General features: G+C 38.5%; 1 protein-coding gene across 2 annotated transcripts in view; it reads left to right on the forward strand.

Annotated features, from left to right (window-relative positions):
• Positions 1–13166, forward strand: part of LOC108242732 (alpha-1,6-mannosylglycoprotein 6-beta-N-acetylglucosaminyltransferase B) — a 227617-nt gene that overhangs the window by 62327 nt on the left and 152124 nt on the right. For both annotated transcript variants that reach the window (XM_017427751.3, XM_017427752.3), the window contains exon 3: positions 6595–6745. In XM_017427751.3, coding sequence (XP_017283240.1) covers positions 6595–6745 — 151 coding nt within the window. The remainder of the gene's footprint in view (positions 1–6594; positions 6746–13166) is intronic.

Here is a 13166-nt window from a genome sequence, read left to right on the forward strand (position 1 = left end):
GGTAGAGGACCCGAGCTCAGAGGATGAAACAAAGACCACCCGCGGAGGGTGAGAAGGGAATTTATATATATATATATATATATATATATATATATATATATATATATATAGACACACACAGTGAATCAAAACTTTCTTTTTCTTAAAGTTAAACAATATGTTTCGTCTCTAACCGCAGGCAGTTTTTAATTCTTTTTCCAAACATGCTCTGCTGGGTTCAGCTCCAGATTCTGGCTATATCACTCCTGGAATTTTCTTAAACCCTCTCTTGAGATTTCTTGGTGGTGTGATGTGGATGCAATTCTTGCCTAATAAAATGTAATCCTTTATCCTTGCTGGATATCCCAAGGACTCTGGAGAGAGTTGACTGAGGATTGCTGTATAATTTTTCTAACCATCTTTTCCTCTGTCATGACTATCACCTCAGATCATTGACAGACCACTTCTGCCAACACTGTATTTGAATATAGTGATGATATTATTGAGACATTTTATGCTTGATTTTCTCAACTCAGGTCATTGTCAACTGTTAGAAATTGCTGTTGGATAGTTCAGTCTTTGCTTTTTGTGGTCTGGGACTTTTTCCGTTGGAAGATCGTTGGTAGATTTATACTGATTTCATTTTAAAAACACAGAGGATTCGGTTGTAGTCTTTTTTTTCTATAATATATCTCAGATATGTGCCTTTACACAATTCTGTCGCCCAGGTCTATACCCATTTTCCCAAACTCATAGTTTGGTTTTCTCTCAGACACAACCCATCAGCTGTGACACCTCATACAGACAGATGTGTGCCATCTGAATTATGTCCAGTGAATTCAGTTAGACACTTCAGTCAAGCTGTTGAAGCATGGCAACAGCCATTATTGAAAATTAGATGCACAGGAGCTCAATTGTATCACATTTAGACATTGTCTAAACACATTGTATTTTAGTTTGTTTTATTTTTTACAGTTATTAACTGAAACACTTCAAATTTTGTTCATGTTTTCTTCTTAAAAAAACAAAACAGAATTCATGTGAAGATGAGTCTGAAATACATACATATACATACATAAAAGAACATGGAAAACGTCTGTATGTACTTTAAATATATGCCATATTTACTTTTCTATTTGGCAAGGTTGCAGCGAATGCAAGAGCTATGAATAATTTTATTGCCTCAGGGACAACGTTGTAAAATTGGTCCAGATGTGCACATTTGTAGCTGTTTATCAGTTGCTGGCGTTTACATCTGCTTAGTCATTTTCTGTTTCATGACTCTTATGATTAGCTAATTGTTGAAAATAAAATCCGCAAATTTCTGTTTTAAAAAAGACTTTTCTCATATGTATGTGAAAGTTGTAGTTGAGGATCCAAAGGTGGTTTATGGACAAGAAGGGGAAAACAGTTGGTCATCAAGGTTTGCACACATCTCAAGAGGGATTATGTTCCACTCCAAGCTTAATTTTTCTACCGTCATGCTTGAATGTGGGGGACAGTGTTTTTGGGACCATACTCACCATTTCACTTTCTACAAAATGGCAGGTTGAGTTGATGCTAAAAAGTCTGATTTTGGTCTTATCTGATCACAGCACTCTCTCCCAAGTCTTCTCTGAATCACTTAGATGTCCACAGGCAACCTAATGCTGTGTTTTTGGTCACTCATTTAGCATATTGTGAGTCCACCATTTTTTATCATTATTTTAAGAGTTAAAAACTTGCAATGTTTTATCTGCTTTACACTAGAAACTCCTCACTTGGTACAATGAAAGCAGTGTACAGAAGTTGTACATGTCATGGCGGAGAGCGGACAGGGTTTGATCTGTGGTGGTTCTGGAGGTTGAGCAGTGGAGCAGTCAGGCAACGGTTTCATCCAGGCATGAACAAGACACAGACCTCTGAGCTGGAGCCAACTGGGAGCTGGGAGACCTAGGAGGAGTCAAAAACATAGGGGATCAAAAATGCAACAAGATTTGAATGGCTTGAAGTACCACATTGGGCTAACACTCAGGCACTGAAGAGATGTCAGCCAGCTCCTTATATGCAGCTCCACTGATGAGACCAAATTGGCTCCAGGTGTTGCAGACTAGTTGCCCAGCCGCTCTCCAGAAGGCTCCAGGACTCCCCCTGCTGGACAAACTCAGAATATGCCCCCAGGACCACAACAGTACACTGCAATTGTTGAAACAAACCATAATGCATCGCAGGCTAAGCCAACTGAAAATGCTACCTGGTGGTTTCAGCTCCATTCCATCCATCCATCCATCCATCCATCCATCCATCCATCCATCCATCCATCCATCCATCCATCCATCCATCCATCCATCCATCCATCCATCCATCCATCCATCCATCCTCTTCTGCTTGTTCCGAAGTCGGATTGTAGGGGCAGCAGCTTGAGAAGGGAATCCCAGACATCTCTTTCCACAGCAACCTCTTCAAGCTTTTTCAGGAACTTCCAAGGCGTTCCCAGGCTAGTCTAGAGACATAGTGTCTCCAGAATGTCCTGAGTCTTCCCCAGGTATTCCACAAGAATCTAGACTGAAAATTGTTTTTAAACATGAATTGCAATGTCCAAATAAACATATTAAAGATATGCTGTATGTTCCTACATAAATAAAAACAAGTAAAATTTAAAATGTTAAACTCCTAATTGCTTCTGAATTATTTGCACACCTGCTACTGTTCTAAAGACAGTTGTTTGCTATTTAATGTTTAACAAGTTTAAATAGGTATCATCCATAATTTTTGCGACACTGAAGGTTGTGATACAATTACAGCTGTAATTCATGCCTGCATATTTTGATACAGTGTAATGAGTCAGAACAAATTTGTGTTGTAAAATTTTATGTCAGTGTCATTCAGAGGGATCATGGTAATTACCTGTTCTGAACTACTGAAATATACTGTCCATCTCAAACTCAGGCATAGATACTGGCAGAAGTTTTATGCAACACCTAGGACTGCAGCTATTTAATATTTTATTAACTGGATACTCTATCAAATAATCAATCAATTAACTGAGCATTCAGATATAGAAGTTGCAATACAAGGGGTTACTAACTTTTTATTTCAGAAGCTCCTGAATTATACCTACAGTGAAAGCTGCACCACCCTTATATGCCAGCAGAATCACACGTTATCATCCATGTGCATATACCAACACAAAACAAAAGGTCAATTAGGTAATTTATTAAAAATCCTATTTTCTTTTCATTAAAAGCTAAATTTCATCTGGATCTTGCATACCTTTGTTACAGGATGAGAGGATGATTGTGACAGTCTGTTTTAGCTTTTGTTGTTACAAAATGATAATGTCTCCAACAGGTACAATGAGCTAAATGGGAGAATTAACTCAGTGTTTTGTTTGACTGAATAGAACATCTTGTCTATTCACAATCTAAAACTTTTTGTCCATGTTTTCCTAGAATTATTTTTCTGACATGGAATCAGTTTGAAGAGAGATGAGCTCGTCATCAGAGCAGAGATATTATGCTGAAAAAGTTCACCAACATGATCGCTTTTAAGAAAACGTGCCAGCTCTGGTTAAATGGGACTTATTTTCCTCTCACAGCTTGTTGCAAATCCATGCATAAAGATGCACAGTGACACTGGACTCTTCTATCTGCTGTGCTCATTGGTACGAATCTCATTTGATCAGTATCAAACTGTATTGCAGTTTATTCAGGATGATTCAGGACGCAGCATCTGCTTGTTGGTCTCAATGTAAAGATTGACTGACTCCATGGGTAATGCCATTTTAATCTGAAACATATCTGCCTTCTGTTTATACAGAGTTGTTGTTAATGTTGTTCTGTTTTGAGTAAGCTAATTCACAATAACAGAGACGTTTTACTGTGGAGAATTTCCACTTTTTAAAAAATCTTTTGAGTTTTTTGATCTTTGCTTATTTTTTTTTAATTTTATTTTCCTTGTTTGCACAAAAAACTTAGTGTAAGCATGCTGTCTGACAGTAATAACTGACTTTTTGACGTGGTGACCGCTGAGCAGTTCGAAATCACATGTATTAAATGAAGCATGGAATTAAAGATTTTTGCCTCAAGAATTTTTGTAATCTGGTTATTTGAATCACTCAGTGAATCATTTCAGCCCTAACAACAACTAATTGTTAAAACTCAGAGCACAGTTATGAAGTGCTGCTCCATTCAATAGTGTTCAAAACACAAAACCACCAGACTATTCCCTACTTAGTCTTTGATATGTTGGACACAATATAATGAGTGAGTGAACAGGTGATTATTTTAAACACCACTTAATTCAGTTGACCAAGGAAAAGTAATTAAAAAAGCATATAGTAAATCCAACTTTGACACATAATGGGGGAAGACAAAAAACAATGTCAGAGCAAAACACAGAAAGATAAAATTTTAGAGCCATGACACAAGAAAGAAAAGCCATAAACCTGACACAATAAGCATAACAAAACCCATCAACCATGACAGAGTTGGCTTTTATCTGCTAATTGAGTCACAATTTCTTTCTCTATGCTTTGAGTTTCACTCTTCTGAGAGCATTTAAACTGTGTGACTTGTCTCTGGAAATGTGTGTGTTTGAGGGAATTAGAGTGATGTCGCCCCATAATTCTGCACCGGAAAAACAAGAGGCCTCGAAGTACAAAAAATGCATCAATTAATTTGATAATAAGTCAATTTTATTAACTGTAAGTAATTGAAGAGAAATCTAAATGAGCAAAATTCTATCTGAAGTAAAATTTAAAATGTAGACTGTCTTGTGCAACAACAAACCAAAGTCATCATAACATCCTACTTCTGTTTTCAATATTTTTAAGTGCATAAAACCGAATGGAAAACCATTCATTCTGAGTCCCATTTAAATCTATCCACCACTTTGTGAACTCTGAGTCATCTATCCTGCCTAAAGGCTAAGGACTGATGATGTTTTTGCCTGTGTCTTTGTGTGTGAGCAAAACATCTCATGAGCCACTGGACAGATTTCACTGAAATTCTCAGAAAGAAACTTTGCAAACTTAGATTTGGTAAAAATGTGGTATGTGAGTATCTGAGAGTCATGCCCAACATATGTCCAAGCACTAACTGATTGCACAAGATTTGTTTTTAAAACTTTGCTATTAACTATTGGAATCAACTCTCTGTCTGTTAGTGAATACAAAAATAGCTATAACTCAGCCAATTTACAGATATTGAGCTAAAACCTGATGTGGTAGTAGCTGAGTGTCATCCCCAATACATACTTTGAGCGTTAATCATTGCGTAAGATCTTTGAATAAAACTTTGACCTTACAGTTGACATCAACTCTATGTGTCTGTTATCATAATATCTCATAAACCACTGGACATTTTTAATTGAGAAACTTTCAGAAAGTAATCATTGGATGTACAAGTAAAGCTCATTAATATTTGGAGTTACTTCAATTCAAGATGGCGGATTCACCTTAGCCAACACAAAAGTGGTTATGACCTAGTCAAATTTGCAGACACTGAGCTAAAATTAGATGTGGTAGTAGCTGAAAATCATTAACACCACATACACTGAGCACTAATAGATCTTGCAAGAGTTTGCAATATTGCATGAGATTCACATATATCACACATGTCATTCACAAAGTTTGACCAAAAAAAGGCTATAACGCATTCCTTCTCAACAAAAGATGATCTTAGTTAAAAACCCTGACATGAAAGGTGATGGGCGATGTGCATTCTTTCAAGGAATGCTGGGCCTTTGAATTTGATTCCTGCTTTCCTCAGTGTGATAAAATGAGTAAACTAAGTGCCTCATGATAATTATTCCCTGTATTTTCATAACTCATGATCTTTGTGGAAATATCATCCATGTGCCATCATATCAGAAGGGATCAAAGGATATAAAAATAAGCTTGTATCTGACTCTGGAGTGTCTGGCTGTCTGGCCTTAAGACCGTGAGTTTATGAAAAGAGATCAACGTTCAGCAGTGGTCAGAAGAGATCAAGCTGAGGATATGCAGGTTAAGGACTGAGATAATCAAACTGTTGGGTTTCAGGCTTCAGAAAATATAACACAGCCCCAGGAGTAAAGGAGCTGATCTCATAAGACTAAGGTGCTGTTTTTGGAGGGACAAGAGTTTGGCACCAAAAAATAATAATTTTACCAGAGAGCGGAAACTATTACTCATTAAACTATTTAGATTTGGTCTTTTGTGGAAGCTAAAGTTATAGTTCTATAAAGTTCTTTTAATTGCATTTTGTTTTGTATTGTAAGAAGCTAAGAAGTAAGAAGCTGTAAGAAGTATTATTGCATTAACTTTTTCATATAACCCTGCTAAAGACAACTTATATGCTATAAAAGGTTTGAGGCAGAATATCTAAAGACAAAGCTAATATTTAAGTTTTGTGTTTTCAAATACATTTATTTGAAGACTTTGGTGCACAGCTGAAGGGGCTTTGATTTTAATCTTCACTGTAATGAAGCACATGGAGAAAATTCTCACAAATAAGAACGCAGCCAAAACCAACGGCAGCATAATGAGGCAGAGGAGATGCAGACTTTCTGATTAATGCTGTTTGCTGTGTTTCTCCCTGTTCAAGCTTCCCATTTACCTCCTGTTGTTTCTTCCACATCTGTTTTTCCTCTCAGTGCTGGGGAGTGTGGAGTCACGCGGCGTGCTGAGGAAGATCAGTGACATGCTGGAGGTGATTCTGAAGAGGATGGACACCCTGTCCAAACTGGACAATGGCTCCAGCACAGACGCAAGACGCCTGGATGAGCTCAGCTCTGCTATTAACAGGTACTCTGAATTTTTTGTTTAGCCTCTTGGTTGATATCAATACTAACCAATTTTGATAAAATTTAAATAATTGTAGCGAGATTTACAGTTGTATTTTCTAATTTGTATTTACATCTACCTAGAAAATAAGGATGTATCTGAAGAAGGATTTGTACTTACTAGTCATGTAGTCACATATGAACCACTTTAATTTATAAAAAGCTTTTGTTTTGTAATTGCTTTTTTAATAACTACCACAATAGAAAAAGAGCAAAGAAAGATTATATAAAGCATCCTGTATCAAAGCAAACCAAGAATGGAGGATTCAGAGGGCAAGCATGACCTTGAAGATCTGCCTGTTGGTTTTAAATCATCAATGTGGGAAAGTTTTGTGTTCATGGTAATTTATGGTAGCAATGAAGTGCAAGAGTATGGAAAGGCAAATGGGTACTAATTTACACACTTGTCTTCTGGTGTCTAATAAATGATGTGTAATACATCACCAATTATTTAATGAGAACCACCCATGTTTGAACGGCACACTAGCAGTCACCCAACATCATTATTATTATTGTATTTTTATATTTGTAAATTATATGTTCTGTATTGTCTGTGCTGCTGTTGTTTTCTACTGTTTGAATGAACAGACTCCAGACCTGCCACTAGTTTTTTAAAGGAGCCAATGAGGGCTGAAAATCACAGGATGCACATCCAGTAAAATGATTCTAGTGTGGGTAGCATCATTACTGCAATCCACTCTAAACTTTTATATGATGCTTATCAGCGTGCTGACATCCTGACACATCAATACTCAAAATGCTTTTAATTAATAGTTAGAAATCCTGGATTAGAACACACCCATCGTCAGACTTAATTTCTGTTTCAACTACTCATTTGTCTCCTCAGCCTTGTTAAGCACCTACAGATGAGCAAAAAAGTACACTAAGCCTCCTTAGTAGTAGTTCTACTTTCAGTAGGATCTCATTTTACATTCTGACATGGTATATACTTGGCAAACAATATCATTAATGCACGTTAATCCAGTTTTTTAAAGACGCCATGGGGATAGACAGAGCAGCTGGCAGATATTTGCAGGAAAACTTATTCATTACAACACACATAGTTGTCTTTCATTCTGTTCATCACCCCCACTTTTATTTTTGCATTGCGTTGTCATGCTCTTTCATTTATAAGAATTTCTCATACAATTGCTTGTGAAAATTGCTACCTATTACCTCCCAATCAATGCATGCAAACAGATAAGCCTTGTGTGACCTTGCTGCTCCAAGGTTTTATCTAACTGTGCCTCTGTTTGCCATGTTAGCACCAAAACCTCCAATTTAACCATTTATCCAATGTTCTCTTCATTCCAGCCTTGATTTTCAAACAACCTAACTAAACTCAGCAGGTGTGATGTGATGCACACTGACAGAAATCCCCTCACTTCTTCAAACCTCGTTAAATGATCCTCGATAAGCACCCGTGTTCAGATCCGTGCTGAGGCGCGAGAGCGGAAGGATGGAACGATTAATATGGTCTGACGTCGGTGTTAACTGCAATCAATGTCTAGTAATGGCCTGTTTAATGCGGAGGAAGCTGTTCTGCTCGTGGGCCATTACAGAAAAGTGCTGTGCTGAGAGGTGTAACGGCGTGCTGTCACCGACCCCAACCAGAAACTTACATCTGTCCTGAAGAGGGTCAGGTGGGGGCACGGTGAGTTACAGTCAGGCTGAAATTAACTTCAAACTAACTGGCTTTTTAAAATATGGTTATTCTACTGTTTGCCCCAACTATAGATGTTGGGTCATATTTCATTCAATATGAGCTGTGGTTCTTTTTGTCATAAGGTTTCATGTTATAACTTTTAACACTGGATTAGTGTGCGTGTGGCTTTGTGTTTTCTTTTTTTATATAATTTAGGTCAACTCTTTTTCTCAGTTGGGTTTGCTTTTTTTACATCCTGTTTATCTTTACTGAAAATAATAACGACTGGTTGATTATATAAACAGAACAAAGTATTAACAGAATATTGTTTTTACATTTTAAACAAATGTTTAGAAAATATTACATTTATTTTGTGTTACTTGAAGCCCAGATTTTGCTAAATGAATCAATGAGTTGATAGTGAATTCTTCCACTATACTAATAAAAAAATCCTAAATAAAAAAAAAAAAACTTTCCTATAGAGTTTAGTCAGCGTTTGAGTCAAGTCTCTGCAAAAGGGCATCAAGACTTTGCTTTAGGATTCTACTTGTCTGGACTTTTTCATTTCCATGAAAGGTTTGTCTGAAGTCAAGTAAGTAAGAACAAATGCAAGCAGCCATTTGATGTTGTAGCTGTTTACATCACATTTATAATAGAGATCACTGTAGCTGTTAGAGTTCTTTTTAAGATGGTTTTCTTTAAGCAGAAGTGTTTTGAAAAAAAAAATGCTCTTAACAAATCTTTGCTCTTTGTTTGATTTGGACTGAATAGATCATTTAAGCTTTGATTGCTGGACTGAAAGGATACTGACTGAAAAGATGCTGAAGTAATTCATAAATAATAATAATTTTTGAGGCAGGAAAGATCTGGGCAATCTGCTCTATGTTTGCACCTAAGGCCCCCTTCACATTAGATGTTGACCCCTTCTACAATGCAAAAAATCAATTATCTTTGTAGGGTTTTGGCGAGATCTTCAGGGGTGTCTGAAGAACACCATGGACTCTCATTATGTGTGACAGAGCCTGATAGGTTCATGATCATTTTGACTGTGCACAAAACTTCTATAACAACGCTGTGGTGGCTTATTTATGTTGTGGCAGTGTAATCATGATGTTGGGTCTGTGCACACTAGTGCAGCTTTGTTAAGAATTTGAAGCAGGACTGGTGAAACTGACTTAGTCAGTGACCCCGTCAGGCCTTCACTGACAGCGCTCCAAGAAAGTTATTGTAAAGCTTCTGGTGTTGCTACTTCTGTTTGCATTTACATCTGTTGCAAATCTTGTTGAAATCAATATTGGGCCTCACACTCATCATATGACTACAACAGTGGTTCCCAACTCTGGTCCTCGAGGAATACTATCCTGTATGTTTTCATTGTTTCCCTGCCTTTCAGCACGTCTTCAATGTCTGCAGAAGCCTGTTAATCAGTCACTCATTCAAATTAGGTGTGTCAAAGCAAGGAAATAACTAAAATATGCAGGACAGTGTTCCTCGAGGACCGGGGTTGGGAGTCACTGGACTACAACAACCAATAAAAACCACACCACACTCAGCCATTCTTCATTCATCTTTTGGATGCAAAGTAAGAAGCACTTGTTCCCATTGTGGTTAATGGTTCAAAGATATATAGCACCTTTTTCTTTTACCTCTCCAGGTTCTGAAAAGTGCTTTACAGTTTATTTACATTCACAAATACACACTCACACTACATTTTACACTTTATATTCTACACTTTTGGGGGGCTGTGGTAGCTTGGTGGTCAGTGTTGCAGTCTTGTAGTCTTGAGGCTGTGGGTTTGAGACCAACTTGCATCAGCATAACGGAATTGCCAATATTTTGTGTGAGTTTGCTCACTGTGGTGATCCCTGCAGAAGCAACTGAAACAAATAGGAAAAATAAAGTACTTTTTATATTTTTACATGTGGGGCAGTAGGGGGTTCAGGGTCAGGACAATTCAAAATGTTGCAATCTTCAGATTGGAAAGCAATCTCTCTACCACTGAGCCAAAGACTCTTTTATCATGGTTGAGCCTGTTTGTCAATAAAGGAATAAGAGTTGATGTTGTCAAGGTATTGCAGATAAAACCCCTTCACCTGCATCTTCTCATGTTATTTAAAGGTGTTTCCTCCTCCACAGCAAGGATGAAATTGATAATGTAAGCCCAGAAACTTTCAATACAGTATAAAGAAAATTTTCACAGATTTTTGACAAGGTCATGGAAACAACCTAGCTCAGAATTGATAATCAATGTGGTACAGTAGTGCTAGCATAGCGTGGTCAGTGCGTAGGTGTATCCTGCTGCAGTCCAAGAGAGTCATGCCAGGGGAGAGGTGTGATTGTGGGCATATGTGATAGTGTCATTGTGGGAAGCTGCTGCTAGAGTATGGAACACAATAGTGAATCTCAAGAAAACCTTCTGTAATTATTTAGTACGAAGAGAGCAGCATAACTGCTTTGACACTGAAGATTTTTCAAATTTACCACAATCCAGCCTCTTGCTGATAGGTCATGTAGAGCTTAACAAGGTTTTCACAGTGCGAAAAAGGCCACACGGAATAAGTAGCGAATTGTCCCCTGAGTCATCTCATGCTTGCAAGAAAGAGGGTCAGCCATCCATCCATTTTTTATTGGTTGTATGTTGTCAAGTCATGGGATCAACAGGTCCAGAAGAGAAATCTCAGCAACACTCTCCATCTCCTCCTGGGGGATCCCAAGGCGTTCCCAGGTCAGGGAGGATACATAATCCCTCCAGCAAGTTCTGGGTTTGCCCTTGGGTCTCCTCCCAGTTGTACATGCCCAAAAAACCTTCAAAGGGATGTATCCAGGAGGCATCCTAATCAGATGCCTCAACCACCTCAGCTGACTCTTTTAGGTACTCCTTTAGCAGCTCTTATCAGAGTTTCTTCTCACCCAATATCCAAGCCTGAGCCCAGCCACCCCACAAAGGAAGCTCATTTTAACTGCATGGATCTGGGATCTCTGTATAAGAATTAGTGTTTGGAAAGTAAGATCAATTTTTTTTCCTCTTTAGTTATTGAGATTGGTTGGTTAGAGCCACTCATTAAAGAGCTGATCCAGTATTAGGTTTCCTTCAAACCAGGTCCTATTCAACCTATTCACTGACAGGCTGTTGATCAGTTTTATTAAATTTATGTGTTGTTAAGTATGGTGCAGGTGACCTGGCCTTCCTCCCAAATGCTCCTCCTTCCCCAAGAGCCAGGCAGGTCCAGACACCCAGTAAAGTGGCCAAAGACAGATCAATAGGAGATTAAATTGTGGAGGGATTGCAAACAGGACCACTTTTAATCTTTAGGGAGGGTGACTGATGAGGATCATCTACAACATGAGTTAAGGGGGCAAAAAAATCTTATAGTGTATGGTTTCAGTTTGTTGTGTCTTACTGGTGACAGATTAGATGAATGTGGTTATTTGAGGTATCAGAATAACAGAATATGCAGTTACATACTTGTATATTTTGGAGATCCAGTTTTGTTTGTCACTGAGAATGTATTTGTGCAGATTTTGGTTTTTGAGTTGGTATCTATCTGGCTAAATCTTTGTCACCTGTTGTAGTTTGTATGGATGGTATCTGGATATTATTGCCTTATTTGCCTGTGTGTGTTTGTTGTCTGCCTTGTTAGTAAAATAAATTATAAACAAGAGGGCAAATTTTAATAAAACTGCCAGGAAGTAATCATTAGGTGTAAATGTACAACTGATTAACTTATAGAGTCAGTTCAATTCGAGATGTCCGTTTTAACTAATCAACCTTATCAATCACAAAAATGGCTTATATAGGTATTGAGTTAAAACCTGACATGCTAGTAGCTGAGTGTTATACCGAACACATACTTTGAGCACTAACAGTTTGTACAAGATACCACGTAAATAACTTTACACGGGTTCAAGCCCCGGGTTGGACCTGAGGTCTTTCTGTGTGTAGTTTGCATGTTCTCCTTGTGTTTGTGTGGGTTTACTCTGGGTGCTTTGGTTTCCTCCCACAGGCTCAAACTTGCATATTAGACTGCCTTCAGGCCCAGGCTTCCCTTGAAAAAGAGATCTGTGATCTCAGTGGGACTTGCCTGGTTAAATAAAGGTTAATATTTACCGTGTGAGGATTTGGGTTTTGTTGTTTTTAGTTTATCTTTATAATCTTGCTCGGAAAAGGAGGAAGCCAGTGGTGGCAGCCACCGCCGCCACCTCAGCCTCTCCGGTGAGTCGGACCGCCACCACCTCAGCCTCATCATCGGCTACGGAAGTTTCCACACCTTCCACGGCAGTGACGTGCGGTGAGGTTCATGGTTGGTGAGGCACTGAGAGTCAGATTTACAGATATATAAATCCAAAAGGGTAGCTTATTCAATTGGCTACTGGCTATTTCATATCTCATCAGCGTTGTTCACACACACACACTCTCTCTCTCTCTCTCTCTCTCTCTCTCTCTCTCTCCCTCACTCACTCACTCACACACGCTTGCTCGCGCACACGCGCACACATAGTAGTATTAAGGATAAGATAAGAAAAAATGTTACAATTACCGTTTTGTCAGTCCAATGGAGCAAAACAAAACTTAACGGCTGGCAGTAGTGCACGTGACTGTCACTGGCCTCTGCGTAAAAGGACAGCAGCAACAAGCACCCGTTGGCTCACGTGCGCCCCCTTCAGTGCGGCAGAGTACTGCCTGCCTCTCCCTTTGCCTTTTCACCGCGGTTTTATGTCCCCTCAGCAAAACTAAATA

The sequence above is a fragment of the Kryptolebias marmoratus genome, linkage group LG3 (genome assembly GCF_001649575.2).
Source record: "Kryptolebias marmoratus isolate JLee-2015 linkage group LG3, ASM164957v2, whole genome shotgun sequence".
Taxonomy (NCBI): Eukaryota; Metazoa; Chordata; class Actinopteri; order Cyprinodontiformes; family Rivulidae; genus Kryptolebias; species Kryptolebias marmoratus.